The 16170-nt window shown below is 37.5% G+C and overlaps 2 protein-coding genes and 1 long non-coding RNA gene across 6 annotated transcripts in view; 1 reads left to right on the top strand and 2 right to left on the bottom strand.

The window, feature by feature from the left end:
• Window positions 1–9225, bottom strand: part of castor2 (cytosolic arginine sensor for mTORC1 subunit 2) — a 20563-nt gene extending 11338 nt beyond the window's left edge. Inside the window, exons 1-3 of the mRNA XM_016482190.1 lie at window positions 8772–9225; window positions 2523–2593; window positions 1763–1956 (exon numbers count right to left, since the gene is read on the bottom strand). Coding sequence (XP_016337676.1) covers window positions 1763–1956; window positions 2523–2593; window positions 8772–8884 — 378 coding nt within the window. The 5' untranslated portion in view covers window positions 8885–9225. The remainder of the gene's footprint in view (window positions 1–1762; window positions 1957–2522; window positions 2594–8771) is intronic.
• Window positions 9226–9887: 662 nt separating this feature from the next.
• LOC107685567 (L-asparaginase) overlaps window positions 9888–16170 on the top strand; it is a 32625-nt gene continuing 26342 nt past the window's right edge. Inside the window, exon 1 of the mRNA XM_016482221.1 lies at window positions 9888–10011. Coding sequence (XP_016337707.1) covers window positions 9973–10011 — 39 coding nt within the window. The 5' untranslated portion in view covers window positions 9888–9972. The remainder of the gene's footprint in view (window positions 10012–16170) is intronic.
• On the bottom strand, window positions 11829–14681 carry LOC107685606 (uncharacterized). 4 transcript variants are annotated; one of them, XR_001633968.1, is made up of 8 exons: window positions 14564–14681; window positions 13954–14040; window positions 13703–13750; window positions 13435–13516; window positions 13086–13152; window positions 12477–12545; window positions 12189–12235; window positions 11829–11954 (listed from the first exon to the last, which is right to left on the bottom strand). It is a non-coding gene; the product is annotated as an uncharacterized LOC107685606 (long non-coding RNA). The 4 variants fall into 4 exon arrangements; XR_001633967.1 differs by having other exon boundaries at window positions 11831–11954; window positions 13435–13509; window positions 13982–14040; window positions 14564–14677; XR_001633966.1 differs by having other exon boundaries at window positions 11831–11954; window positions 13486–13516; window positions 13982–14040; window positions 14564–14675.

Below are 16170 nucleotides of genomic sequence, written 5' to 3'. Positions count from 1 at the left end.
AGGGAAATAACAAGAATAACAAAGTGTAGTAAATGGTAAAACTGTTTGCACTACGAGCCAGTGTGCTCATAATTAAGATAATACCTTAAAATAATATGGCAAGACATAACAGTTTGCAATATCAAGCAGCAAAACATGCAGTTTTGAACAGCTAAAAATAGCTGGAAGCGGATCACACAGGAAGCCAAACACATTAAATTTACAAATGGCCACGCCTGCTCCTACGGGAAAAATAAGGTGGATAGCATTTTTTTTTATCCTTATATTGATTTTTAGTTCTTTATGTGTGGATTAATATAATTTCCTACAGTTCAAGTAATGAGGGTTGTCTAAGTAAGTGTAAACTCCAGAATAAGTCAGAGACAATTCTATGCGATGCCGTATGAGCCAAAAGTGATGTGAATCACACAAGAGAGAACAAAACTTTTCCCACAGACTTTATCTAGGTCAGGGGTGTTAAATTAAACTTAAAAGAGGTCCAGTCTCTGTATTTTCTATCCCAGTCCGGGGATAGAACGTTTTTGGAATAGTTATACATTTTCATGTGATCAGCAGTAGTACTTTATAAAAAATAAAAAAAGTCAAAATAGTCATCAAGGATAAAGCTATTGAGCCAAAGCTGTGGTGTATAAGATTATTTCTCCAAAAACATTAAGATATTTCATCATCAGCTGAGCCAAACTGGATATAAATATTAAAATGTAAGATCAGCTGTTTAATCAGGACTATTAGCATATTGTTTTTACATTTTAGCATTAGCAAAAACCAAATCACCAGGCTAACTAGTAAATTCAAAGTATCTCTTCTTGTTTTTAATACAGTCTGCTTCTTGCCCATCCATGCTAGAAATGATATAATTCAGGGGTGTCCAATCCTGCTCTTGAAGAGCGAAGGTCCTGCAGAGTTTATTTTCAGCCAGCTCCAACTCCCTTGCCTGGATCTTTCTAATAATCCTGAAGACTTTGATTAGCTGCTTCAGGTGTGTTTAATTAGGGTTGGAGCTAAACTCTGCAGGACACTGGCCCTCCAGGAACAGGTTTGGATCAATGCCAGTTAGAATACTGTTTTTGATGAAACGCTAAAATAATAATTCTAACTGTAGTTGAAAAATTTGTGTAAAGGTTCCATTAATTTTTCACAAACTTGATTTAGTTTAATGGATTGAGTCAAATACATTTGATATTGCTGCATTCTTGTTTCTACAGTGTTTTGACAAAAGGATCAAGTTCTTGTATTGCTCAGCACTGCTGTTGTTAAAATAACCAAGTTATGATTTTTTTTTTTTAATTAGTAATGCGATGCTTTACTTTTTTAGCAAGGGAGAGAAGCAATGTACATGGACCAAAAAGGGCTTAAAAGCACCAACTATGGAGCTAGATATTAAAAATGACAACTAAGCACTTATGGTGTGAACTGCTCTGTTGTTTGATTGCACTGCTCACTTAAACTGTAGAAATGGTGAGCGCATTGTCTCACAGTCCGGAAGGAACCAAGCTAACTGATGACCCCTGAACTAGGTTTATGCTAAAATCTCTGAAATTAGTTTTTCAGTAAATATAAATGATGCTTACATATGAATTTCCTTACTTATATGAGGGTGTCATGTGCTTCTTTGTGTGTCAATTGTTTTAATGGAGAAAAATAACTGACTAAAAAACAACTCCTTAATTCTGGCGGAAATGCAAATAGTACATGAATTTGGAATATAATAATTAGGCAATTATTTCTTGCTCTCTATAGTCTAAGCATCTGTGACACTCACCAATATGAAATCAGTCTGGTATGTTGACAGCATGAACACAGAGATATTATGGTCTGCCAATGGGGCGATGACTGATTTTGCGATTTTTGTTACTCCGATTGGTTGAGAGCTGGTAGCGCTTCCGCCCCCGGACACCACATTAAGAGCCAACCATGTTGCATCGGCCACACTGAGATACTCAGACTCCGGCAACTCTGAAACAGACAACAGAAACGAGTTACCAATAAGTTTTGTTCTGTTTTCTTGGAAAAATAAGATTTTGTTGATGTTTAGCACTTTGAGAACATTAAAATGGTCTCAAAGCTAACAAACATGAATTGATAGCACTGGGAAAATCAGGAGCAGAAAAATGTTCTACCACTTTCATGCTTCAGATTTATAATTCTCCAGAAAAAATATGGCCAGAAAAGCTGGCAACAAACTCACAAATGTCCGGGTATTTTAAAATACCTGTACCCATTTCGCAACACAGAGCTTCTGGTATCCATGGCTACAAACGGGTTTCACCTTGGTAACCAGTGTGTAATGACATGGATTCACTTAATCAACCACAAAACCAAAGCCACTGACAGCTTCGCCTCTAGTAACCCATAATGGAAATGTGGGGGGGACCACTGATGGAGCAATATGTGGTCAAACATTGGCAGTGAGTCAAGCTACAAGGAATTATAGAGAATCTGTGATACTTTACATGATTTAATCTTGCCTCGCTGCACTAAACCCACTGCACTCTTAGTAAAAGAGTAACCACAAGACCTACCTTTAAAGCCATCTTCATCCACGATAATGGTGTAATCCTCCGGAGTTTCGGTTAAACTAAAGAACTTACATCTGGAAAAAAGCAAAGAGAGAAAGAGATGGAAATTATGAGCCAAGAAGGAGCAGAGTAATGAATAAAAGTTAATAACATATTCCTGAGAAGCTTCTATGAACATTAATTTACTCAGCCTCACAGAGATCACAGGCTGCATGCAGGTCTTTTGCTCAGGCTTAGGGATTTGAAGAATTAAACTTTGACGCATTATTGAATGGACAATTTTGTAAGTTTAAAAAGAGAGAGAGAGAGAGACAAGCAACAGGTCATATCTAAGGACCAGAAGAACTTCATAAAGAATTTAGACAGTAAGTTAAGTACCATTTTCAAGAAAAGTTTTAATTTAATGATGTAACCACTGATCTATAATAGAGAACACACACACACACACACACACACACACATATATATACATATACATACATATATATATATATATATAGTCATTATATAGATCAGTGAATGTAACCAATAAGTAAAAATGTTTTTTCTTTAAAGGGAAAATGTCATTTTTGTATATCAATGAACAATTCATTGATAAATACCAAACAGTCAATTGCTCAGGCTTAGGGATTTAAAGTTTTAAACTTTAGTGCACTGTTTCTGAATGGACATGAAAGATAGAAGAATAACCAAGACCAGCTTAGAGAAATCCAAAAACTACTAAGCTTAGAAAAATAACTTTAAAGGTCCCATATTGTACACCTTTCTGGAGTTTTATTTGAGGTTTTGATGTCCTTAAGAATATATATTTGCGGTATAAGTACCAAAAACCATCTCAATATATTTTTACAGCTCCTCTCTCAGGAGCTCTGCTGAGAACAGGTCGAACAATCCTGTCAGATCGTCCATCCTTTGAGTGAGAGTGTAACGTTACAGGTCGGCCGATCTGGTTTCATGGTTAAAGTTAACCTTTTTTGACATGTTTCCGTGTTGTCCTTGCTCAGCAAAAGCATGGACGCGATGTTTTCTGGGGTTTGGCAAAAGGAGAGGGACGGTGGGTGGTGCTCGGGGTGGTGACTGAAGGCGGTGACCGTGTAGTTCTGACGTCAACTTTTTACGGAAGTCACAACGGTTCGTGAAAAATAGCTAGAACTTTAAGCAGGCTGTGTGAATTTTACTGTGGACTTACTGTTTTGAAACTTATATGGTAGTTACATAGCACCTAGACCTCAGTAATCGTGAAAAAAGCCAGGAAATTTCAGTTTTGACAATATGGGACCTTTAATGATTATAATTTAATGATTCTAAAATGTCACATGGTGTAACCATGCAGTAAAATGTTTCCTTGCACTACGAATACATAAGCTTAAGTGTAAATATCTTAATCATTATTTTCATATATTATAAATATTTTCGGTCACTTTATTTTAAGGTCCAACTCTTGCTATTACAAACCATTGCTATATGACATTTATCTCAAACTACTAATTTACTGCTTATTAATAGTGAGTAAGGCAGTTGTTAAGCTTAGGTATTGGGTAGGATTAGGAATGTAGAATATGGTCATGCAGAATATGTGCTTTATAAGTACTAATAAACAGCCAATACGTTAATAATAGGCATGCTTATAAGGTTTTCGAGGAGTTGCGCAATGTGACCATATGTGGGGGTGGTGTGGCTATATTTGCCAAGTCCCACCAGAAATTGTCAGTTACTGTGATGACTGCGTTTTTTCATCACCAATATTAATAAGCTGTTGTTAAAATACTTTCCTATGAAATAATAATAAAGGTTTATGCAAAATCTAAAGTATTTTTCATTTTAAGAAACTCATTCTTTTTTTCTTTATTATGATGTCAGGAGGACAGCCATGTCACCCTGATGTCATAATCGTTTCAAATTAATAATTTTATCAAATGCTCTAAATGAATCATTCAGGAATATAATTGTTCAGCTAAATGCTGATTTTACCAGCTTTTCACACACACAGTATAATTTATTTCCCCAAAGATGACAAAACAGGAAAATATATCTGTCCTGAATGTGCCTGTGCAAATATAAGCCTGCATACATTTCTGCATAAATGCTAGGCAGCCGCAGCTGGCTCATAACGCTGCTTGTGCACCACAAACGGCTCCGGACACCAGGTAAGAGGGGTCCTTATTTATGGGCCTGTACACCCACAGTGTATCATTTTGCCTCTGGGGGAAAAGCAGGCGACTTGTTGACTCTGGATAGCAGCATCTTATCTGATACTGCCAAAGTGGTGCTGGAGGGGAAGGGGGATTTTTTTTAAAGGTTTTTGCAAGCTGTCGGACATTTCTGGTGCTGTGTGATCATTTGAAATCCCCTTCAGCCTAAAGGTGAAATGACATAGCATTGCAGTACAGAAAGATATCTAAAGTATGGTATTAATGAAGTACTGCTTGAATTGTTTTATTATTTAAAGCAGGGATAGGAAAATAGGAAATGCTCAGATGCTGTGCAATAGACTGACTCACTTATTTTTCTATGTAAAAATCCACCTTTCTGCAGCACTAAGAATTAATTCAGCTTTGAGCTGAATTTGAGTCACCGAGTGTGGAGAGAGACGTGATGGATCTACACTAATTTGAGTCCTGAGATGAGCAAATAAATCAAAGCAATAATCATAGAGGCAGGTCTTATGCCCTTAAATCAGAACAACAAAACATCTCCATTGGAAATTTTCAACAGGCTATGACTCACTCGCTCAGAAATGTGCTCCTAACAACCGTTCCTGAGGTCTCTGAGGACAAACACATTGAATCTTATTTTCAAACGCACAACCAAATAATTATTGATTCCAGCAGTTTATCTAAAAATATGTTAGCCACTTCCTTTTTATTTCCATTTTTATGGGAGAATCCCTGAATTTATAAGCTGTTCCTGTTTATCCGGTAATTTTGCTGGAAATAAAGACTGCTTACCTGAAGTCTAAAAACATCACACTATAACATCACCCAGTGAAAGCCACTGGAGCAGAAGAACAATTTTATTATTATTATTATTATTATAATAGACAACACAACTTCCGCATTTGGTTCACACCAAAATGAAACCCCCTCATGTCCAAAACAGTAAGACTTTCTTTCTTCTGGGAAACACAAAAGAAGATATTTTAAGACGTTTTTTTTTTTTTATAAAATATTTTTTGGTTCATACAAAGCTTTTATTTACTTGTTTGTTGGTTTGTGAACTATCCTTTAAAATCAACATTTAAAGTCTAAACAAAATCAAAATGATTCGCATTTTACTCCTGTATCATTGTGCATTTCTGAGTAAAATTAGAAGAATGTAGGCCCATACTTGATTTTATCCACTGGGAATTGATTGTATTGTGATATGATACAAACTAGAAGAGAGCCAGATGGTTGGAGGGGTTAAAAAACATGAATTCTTGTTGACGTCAGCCGAAAAGGAGTTCAGAGGTGGAGCAAGTTAATACTTCTTGATTTAGTATTACAAAGACATTTTGTCTTTGGAATAACGCGCACCACAGAATTCTGTACAAAAAGCCCAAATGCAACTATTAAGAGAGTAAATAGGCCCAGTTATTACTATTATTTGTTGTGATGACTGTAATGCTTAATACTAGGCTTACTGAACTTCCAACAGATCGACACCTGAAACACTGAAAAATATATTCTATTTTTAACAGGGTTTCTGTTTTGTTTTTTTAAAGGTAAATGCAAATCTTTTATACCTTTTTAAGCTAAAGACAATTCAAGCAATAAATTGAAGGGAACATGCCAATATGTTCTGTGAATGTAAATGTGTAAAGAGACAATAAGTTTAGCAACACTTCAATGTTTGAAAATACAACTTCCAATGGATCTCCATTACCTTTTATTTTAATGTGTAAATAATTTCCACCATACCTTCTGATCACACTGCAAAAGTGATGCTCTTCCTTAGTAATTTTGTCTTGTTTTCCAGTGCAAATGTCTAAAGATTTCTAAATCCAGATATATTGAAAAGCAAAATTACTTGTCTTCTGGGAAATTGATTAAAATAGTCAGTTTATGATTAAAACAAGAAAAAATATTATGAATGGGGCCAGAAAAATACTCTTAATTCAAAGGGAAAACAAGTTTTCATACCCCATTGACAGATATTTGTTCTTGTTTGAAGTATACACTCAATTTCATTACATTTCTCAGACAAGACAAACCGTTCAGTTTGCACCTCAAGTAAACGTATTTTTATTTAAGAAAGTTTACACACACACACACACACACACACACACACACACACACTTTTATGTTTAATAAAGCACTAATATATTTAAATATATTTAGTTTTTTGTTTTGTTTCAATGGTGACACTGCATTTGGTTAACTGTGTTGTTTCATTGTATCTTACTGAGTAAACAAAATCTCCTTGCTGGACAGAGTGAAACCCAAGGGCTGGCAACAATGTTTCAAACTGTAAGCAACTATTTCCAGAGCTTCCCTTGTTTTGTGCACATTCTGCATCACTCTGAGACACTTCACAAACAGCCACTAAATAAGTTGATTCAAGCTGTGCCTCTGCAACAGAAAAACAATTGTACCCCCCATCCCCTAACTGCATAAAAGTGTTTGCCAAGTCAGAATCAATTCAAAGATTCAAAATCAGAAAAGAAGCCATATCATAACAGAGTAGCTCCATAAATAACAAGAGCCAGTTAAAACAGAAATTACAACTAAAAAAAAAAAAAAAAAAAAAAAGCTGTTAAAATGGATTTCATGGCCTGCTGGGCAAGACATACAGCACTGAATACAATAGAAAACCCTGAAGCAATGCTGTTCGCTTTTTACTGTGATAAATCTTCAATTCGCAAATTAATAATCCTGCATTTGTAGGCAGACCTTGAATGTTTTTGCCGAGACGTTACTTTGCGATTTTCAGTATTTTTCCTTTCGATCGGAGGTGATGTCATCATTGCTGTTCCAGGCTCTGAGTCATGACAAAACATCTTTGATCTCTAGAGAAAAGTTTCCTATTCAAACATGTCCAACTTGTTGTCGATTGATGTTTTTTTTTAAATTGTCAAAGCCAGTATCTATCACACTTAGGCTACTTGTTTGATATTTGCTTAACTGGAGTCTCTTGAATGCAGCAAGACCTTTTCAAAACAATATGCCGAACATCACAGCCATTATAAGCATAGAACCAATAAAGCATTCTGAACGGTCCTAGAAAATTAGATTTATGAAACGCAAGAGCAAGTAAACATGCAAAATAAAAGGGGCCTGATGGGAATTAGGCCCCTGATTTAAACCACTGAATTTTTTTAAATAAAGACACTAAAGCAGACATGCAACCTAACCACTTTAACTCTAGCTAGAGGCCTGTGTGTGTGTCCACAGCCTAAATGACTGAGCAGGCTGTTTCTCCCTGAGGTTCAGACTCCGTAGCCGGACTGGAGATGTGCTCACACACTCTGCTTACACAAACACAGCAAGGGGCATTTGAGACTCTATGAATAGATGGTCTTTCACAAAGACCCTCATCTGAGGGTGTATCAGTATGAGAGAATAAACAACTGCAGAACGTTACCAGCAGCAATGAATGTGCATTACCAAACACAAAAGGTGGCAAAAGCACATATCTGTTCACAGGCAGTGAGCCTATGCAGCAAATGCATGCAAATCATGTTCAGGCCACAACTTTTCCCCTCCTCTTCCAGTTGTTTACAGGTTTTTTTTCCCACCAGCGCCACCGAGTTTAGCTCAAACGGATCTCTGTCAAACTGATCAAAACAGGTCAGTTTTCATTAAAGCGCCGAAAGGATAAGCTTCACATCAAGTCATCAGGATGCCCCCTTCATCTGTATCAAAGCCGTGATGCTGAATACGTGATCGTGCATTGAGCAGCATCACAGACGGGGGGATTTAAAGCAACATCCACCTCCGTATCTTTATACCGCCGCACAAGAAGAAAAACAACCCCGAGCACGTACACACACCCCTCTACCGTCGAACTAACGTAAGCAGCAACCGCACAGACAACCATTACCGCGAAACAAAACACCCATGACCGCTTGCTTGATGATGTCATGCGCCTCTTGCATGGAGCAAATAGACATTTGGATTAAAAACGTAAAGAAGCGCTGGAACTGCATCTGCCTCATAAGAGGTGCGTAGCGGTAAACTAATGTAATTCCGCGTCAGATTCTCCAAGAAGACATTTAACGGACAGTCATTACAGGTTTAACACAACGCAGACTTGATTCGTGAAGCTACTTACCTTGTTTTAGAGGGCAGAAAAGCTAGTTTGATTAATCCGTGAGTGCAAATCTGGATGCCCTCTTTCGCTATACTTGCTACTTTTAAACTGTGCTCTAAAATGTGCAGCTCCATCTTTTGCGTCTTCTCATTTGTGGTACATCTAAAAAAATATAACTGCCTATTCCGTTTTGATAAAACAAGAAAGAATAAAGAAAGAAATAAATAACTAGAGCTTATGGACAGGGCTTTAAAACCTTCAAACGGAGCGGAAAGGAGGGGAGAGAAAAGGAAAAGTTGTCTGCCGAGGAAAAGAGAGAAAGAGAGTAAAGCAGGGTGAAATAAAAGAAAGCACAACGAGGTAAACGGGAAGGGAGAAAAAAAAGAGGACTGTCGGCCCCCGTGTTTCCACTCCGACAAGGATTGGAATGGGCCAGCAGCTGGTAACAGTGAAACAAACAACCTGTCACTCAAAAAAGGGGGCGGGACAGATTATACAGGAAGTGCATGTTGGGAAATGTAGTTCAGCTATACAAAGTTAATCAATAAACATTTTTTTTAATTAAAAATGTAGTCATATTTGCGTAAAATATGCCATGCATTTATTTATTTTCCTTTTTTAAATATAAAATCAATTACAAACTCAAAATATGTGACAACATTTCAGCAGTGTCTTTATTTAACTAAAATTAGCAAATAGTTTCTTTAACAGAGGGGCATTGAAAATTGGCTTAAAAATGTGCTGGACATTGAACTTGTTTTATATTTTGGCCATGGCCACCGCTGACATTTACAGGACAAAACTGTTATTGATGGGCATCCTCTCCCCAAGACCAATGAGTGGGTTATTTGAAAGATCAGTGGTTCCCAACCCTGGTCCTGGAGGCACCCCAACACTGCTCATTGTGCATGTCTCCTTTCTCTGACACACCAATTTCAGGTCTTGGAGCAGGGGTGCCCAAACTCCAACCCCAATCAGACACACCTGAACCAACTAATCAAGCTCTAACTAGACATACTAGAAACATTGGAGCAGGTGTGTTGAGGCAAGTTGGATCTAAACTCTGCAAGACACTGGCCCTCCAGGACTGAGTTTGGGCACCCGTCTTGGAGTCTCTACTAATGAGCTGATGACCTGAATCAGGTGTGTTTGATTAAGGAGACATGCAAAACGTGCAGTGTTGGGGTGCCTCCAGGACTAGAGTTGGGAACCACTGCGATAGATGACCTTATACCTCCTTCGTCACACGGCCAGGGACAGTGTTCATTTGATATACATTTTGATCATTTTACCCACCACACAGAAAATTTACTTTAAGATTTTTTTCTTAAGTTTTATTATAGTATTTTAGCATTAAAATTGTTGTTTGCTAGACTAAAGGTGACCTAGTTTAGCCACTAAAATACTAGATTATAAAGTATGTGACCTTTTCTTGAGCCTAAACATCTTGCTAATCATTCACTGTGTAAAAGATGTGATGGGGGATTCAATCAATATCAATCTGTCCCGTCTTTATCTAACCCCCCCCCAAAAAAAGTAGGTGGAACTTTTTTTTCTTTTTCAAGATCAAGATTAAAGATTAGAAGTGGAATGAAACCAGATGTTGGAATTTTATTACATTTAATATTTAAATGTAAATAATTTGTACATGTAAATAACCATCATGACACCCATTAATTGACCAAGTCCTGGCCCAGAGTGCATCATCTTATACAAGGCAGAAGTTTAATAATTCACAAGTGCTGTCTATTGGTAACCAGGGACGGTGCTGCAGAGCGTCATAAAACAACAAGCATTCTTTGTGTGCAGCTGTGATAAGATCCCTGGGACACTCTGATCTCTCACAGGGACAGGCATTGTTCAGTTCAAAGGACAGCACTCCTCTTTAGACGCTATTCCTTTCAGCATTACCACTGAAAACACTGAGTGGCAAGCTTTGGACTTTTTTATATATCAGGTATGTCTGTACTTAAATGTTTTTAAATATGACGTGACATACTCGTACACATACTCTGAATTAGTGCTCTGCGTTTATCCCATCCAAAGTGCACACACACAGCAGTGAACACACACACACCGTGAACACACCCAGAGCCACCAGTGGGCAGCCATTTTTTGCTGCTGTGCCCGGGGAGCAGTGGGGGGTTCAGTGCCTTGCTCAAGGGCACCTCAGTCATGGTATTGAAGGTGGGAGAGAGCGCTGTACATTCACTCCCCCCACCTACAATCCCTGCAGGTACGAGACTCGAACCCACAACCTTTGGGTTACGAGTCTGACTCTCTAACCATTAGGCCACGACATTAGTCCATTAATAGCATTTTGAATGGAGAATGTTTCGTTTCATAGTCAAGAAATTGTTCAGCCAGCATTGAATATTTTCCTTCTGTAATACCCTTTATAAAAAAATTTAACAATAAGGAAAGGCTAAAGAACCCTAACATCATATTTCATAGTTCATCTCAAGGATCAGTTTTACACCTTTGTCATTGAAGACAAAAGCAAAAAGCTTGACTATTTGCATACCGACTTAATACATGAATACTAAAATGGCTTGTAAAAGTTAATTCATCAAAATTAATCTAAAGATTCAAGTGAATAAAATACTTGTCTATTGTTGCTTGGCCTGAACAACTTATCTTTCCTAACCAGACACCTTATGAACAAATGCTCAGCTGAAAACTACACTTTAAGACTTTCCCCAAAGAGCAAACACTGCAATAGAACATTCAAGCACTCACAAATAAAGGCTTAGTTACACACTCAAAGGCAGCTTGTCAAAGCAAAAGTGGAGCACTAAAAGCTGCATTCTGCAGAGAGAATCCTTTAATCTGAACCCCATGACCCACATGAAGTCCTGAGAACCAATCTCCTGCCGGCATGACACTGGATATGTGGCTTGGAGACTGCAAATCTTAATGTTATCCTCTCTAAGGTGAGCTCTAATAATGAGAAAACTGTAGTTTAAATGCTATATTATATTCTCAAAAAATAAATAAATAAAATAAAAAATAAAATAAAAACTGTACTCATGTTAGGAGATATTTGGGATTTTACATTGGTTCTTCACCCTTTTTGAAAAAAAAATACAAAAACCCTTCAACCACACAGATCTTTAATAATTTATTGAAAACTACACCACAAAACACTCCAAAGCAAAAGCTTTTCAGATTTCCTGTGAAGTATGATCTCTTCACCAGCACCAACTGTTAAAGACAAAAGCAAATTGTATTCATATTGAAAGTGCTAACACAATATGCCAATGATACCGCTTTAAGTGAATCAGGTGTTGCCCTAAAGACAACAAGCAGTTTATTTAGCAAAAAACCTTGCAAAATATCTCATAGGGCACTGATGTAGGATCACAGCGTTAAGGGTCGCCAGTAAAAAGAATTGGCTGACCCCCTTTGAAAGTGATCCAGAGATGTGGAACAACTCACCTTCCAATAAAAGTCTGGCTGGGAAACCCTTCACTCCAACGCCAAACCTGTAACAGCATAAACAATTAAACAAACACGTACAACCTCCCATTTTGAGTTTAAGTGCATTTAAGGAAATGTTCCTAATAAATCCCAACAGAAATACAACTGAAGTGACTCATTAGAATGGGTTTTAATTTTTGGTCATGTCCACAGCAAGTCAGGAACCATGTATCCTAAAAGCCTTGGTATATGACCAAATTTATCACATACATGCAACTGGGAAACGTTCAAGAACAGATGCCTTACTTTTCATCTTGCAGTACTGCAAGTACGATCAGCTGCCAGCATTCATTCTTCAATCTAGTCATATGGGACCTGTGGGCACAACACGAACACGTCAGGATTATCAAGACACACCGAGCTATTGAAACAATGTCACAAGGCTTCTAAAAGGAGAAAGTCGCAGCATGTCGTTATCCTCCCCGGAGAGCGTCTTGGATGACTGCGGGGGGTTGTAAAGGGTTGGGGCATGCGGAGTATGTGGGAGAATGGAAAGCACACCAGTGACCGACCCATTCCACACTAGAGAGGCTGTGCAGGAAAGTTTACATCAAAAACAGCTTGGCTCCCAGCTTGGGCTGCTTGATTAATTGAAGTAAAACCAAATTATCAGACACTACAAATACTGTAGTCCAACCATCTTTACATATTAACAAAAAGCACTTCTAAACTCTGGAAGAGGCCTTGTCTCGACCACCGCCAGGACCCAACAACAAATGTAAGGTCCAGTAAGAGCAGGGGGTTGAGGTTCTCTAGCACTGGCATTTGAACATTCCAGTCAGACATACAACTGGATGCAGATACCAACAGTGCTGACTCATGTTATTTCTAATAAGCCATTTTAACACTACAAACCTCTAACACACCGCCAATCACCAAAAAGGGGTGTTGCGCCTTCTAGTGGACATCCTTCAGATCACACCTACAGAGTGGAAATTTACACAAGTGAGATGCTTGCTCTTTGCTATGCCTTACAAATGAAGGTACATCCTTTAAGCTCATTGAATGTACTGCAGAATTTTCCCACAAAGCTAATGATATTAGCAACATGGGTAAAGCGATACTACAGACTTTATCTCCGAGGCATTTCCAATGACTACGCTCTACTGAGAGGGGCAAGTCGGGATAGACCTCACTTTAACAAATCAGTTTTCCAAAATGCATTATCATTATCAAATGGAAAAATTATAGAAGTAACATTTACCATTAGGACAAGCTTCCTAATGGTAATGGTACAAATTATGCATTAACTCACAGGATTATTCACCCACATTGTGTTCTGGAGCCTGAAAGTAGAAGGAAACATTAGAAAAGAAGAACATGTCTACACTTAATCTACACTTAAGCATAATGAAGGGAGTTTGAGTGTTCAGAATGGCACATACTCTTTCATGGTTAATAAGAGCAGTTGAACATTAATGCCAATCATCATTACAAAACTCTAATTCATCATTATCCCAATAAATTCTTACCCGATTGCCCAGTCCGTTCACAGGAGGACCATTAATGTAATCCGAAACCTGAAAGCGCATGTCTTATTTGAAATATCACGTAAACGATAAAAACATGCACCATTTTCTGTGGTAAAATGTCTCTTCTCAATAGTAGCACTGTTATTTGGTGGCCACAACAGTGAGTTGCAAGAGAAGGGAATTGTAATTTTTGCACTGCACTGGTTCCTAAGCCCATTATGACTAGACCGTGACTAGTACTGTGCACTTACTTTCGAAAAACCAATCCAAACCATTTACCATACTGCATATGTTGGTTACTACACACTTCAAACACCATGGAGATGCCCAAGAATCTCCTGTTGGGAGAAATAAAAGAACATTAGTCTTCATATCGCCTCGAAGTACAGCAGTAGAGACATGTTGGGAATATACCAGGCCTCATTGTCATCACTGCAACGAGTCTACAATGATGAAAGCAAACCTGCTGTTGTTCTAGCCAAGCCGATAGAGGAATTTGCCCTATTTCAGAAATAACACTTTTGATGATCTGCTTGGCAATCTAAGAGAGCCGATAAATCTTTAAACGCGTGTCCCCCACAAAGTCCAAATCACCCACAATGGACCAATACAGTGGAAGATAATTAGTGCACTTAACTACAAAAGTAATCTGAAAAATGAACTTTTTAGTTCAGTAGCTTTCTCTATGCACACGAGTCTGCAGGAGTATTCACCACGTGGTGTAGGCTACTACTCGCTAGAACGTATTAGAAAGTCTTTGCATTAAACCTAAAGTTACCGTAAACAAACTTAAGAGAACAGAATCTAGATAACTGAAATGCTGAAATAACAGACACAGATATTAAAAAAACAAACAAGTACCTAGTTTTAAGCCAGCCTTCTTCACGAACACCTGCAGGCGGGTTGAAGCTGAGAAGGACACAGGAAGAAAAGCGTCACGTTTTATATCTGACTTTACGACATTTTACGGCTCTGCGCTCTCCTCTGCGTTTCTGTGGTAACGTTAGGGGTCATTCACATATCGCGTTTTTTGAGAAGGGTGTTCCTGCACAACCGGAGGCTGCAGTTTCAGGACCACAGTTCTAGGACCCTATTCTTTTGTAACAGCGCCACCTACCGAATTGGATAATATAGCGGAGGCTGCAGTTTCAGGACCGCATTTCTGGGACCCTGGTGGTTTAGTTTGTAGTAATGTTTGTACATTGTTGTTAAAGATATTGAATCTCAGGAACATTTTTTTTATTTAAATTGTGATTTTTGATTTATAAATGCATCAGATGTTAATTACAAAGTGTGTAATACCTGCTTTGAGTTAACAATTTTAAATTTAAATGAATTTACACTTAAAATATAAATGAAAAATGTATTTCAGTCTTTAAACAACTGAAAAAGTGGAGTACCTTAAGTCTTAGTTTCTTGAAATATACTGTATATTGATTAGCCCCCCTTAAGTTTAACTAGCTCATTGTCAGGTATAATAAAGATGGAATCAAATTAAATCAGCAGCATTTACAGCTAGATATGTAAAAGTTTGTAGAGAGGCAAGACACAAGACTCAAGAATGATTCAAGAATGCATATTTATATACTGTATATACTCATTTTTGCAATAACACATAATACAACATCATAAAAAAAGACCCCCTTTTCCATCAGTTGCTGCATGGACAGAAAGGCTGTAGGCTTCAACTCCTGACAGAGATAAAAAAAAGAGAGAGAATAAGAAACATTTGCTTTAACATGTTTAACTCTGTAATATATAGTGCTGATTTAACACGTATGCACTGTTGGGGTTTCAGTCCCTTATGAAAATGAACCATGGTTTTACTAAAGTGACCGTAGTTCAACTGTAGTATTTGTAGATTTGAATCATCTGTAAACAAAAAACATATTTTAACCATGTGTAAACAAAAAATATAACCTAATAAGTTACCATTAAGGCATATTGAATGTTAAAATGCGTTTTAAACAAAACGTTAAGTGATTATCATTACCCATTTTACTCTTAGTAATTTAATAATTTCATAAATTTCATAATTTAAAAGTTTAGTTCAGAAGTATCATATCGGTATCGATATCGACGATACTGCCTTGAAAAATATCGGTATCGTATCGAAAACAAAATAAGTGGCATCGTCCAGATTATTAATATACAGTACTGTGCAAAAGTCTTAGGCCATTAGTATTTTCACCAAAAAAAATGGTTTTAAGTCAGTTATTTCTATCTTTTGCTGTAGTGTGTCAGTAGGAAATATCAGTTTACACTTCCAAACATTCATTTTGCCATTAATTATAATAATCCAGTGAGATTTTTGTTTGCACAAGGAGTCTGACAGCAGCCAGTGCTCCACACAGAGATCTGATTTCACCATCATCCAGTCTGTGTGGAATGACATAAAGAAACAGAACAAACTGAGACAGACTCAATCCAGAAGAACTGTGGCAACGTCTCCAAGACGCTTCAAGAAA

This window comes from Sinocyclocheilus anshuiensis, unplaced genomic scaffold (genome assembly GCF_001515605.1).
Source record: "Sinocyclocheilus anshuiensis isolate Anshui unplaced genomic scaffold, SAMN03320099.WGS_v1.1 scaffold705, whole genome shotgun sequence".
In the NCBI taxonomy this organism is placed as follows: domain Eukaryota; kingdom Metazoa; phylum Chordata; class Actinopteri; order Cypriniformes; family Cyprinidae; genus Sinocyclocheilus; species Sinocyclocheilus anshuiensis.
The sequence above is the reverse complement of the archived record's forward strand: the minus strand, read 5'-3'. Positions and strand labels throughout refer to the sequence as shown.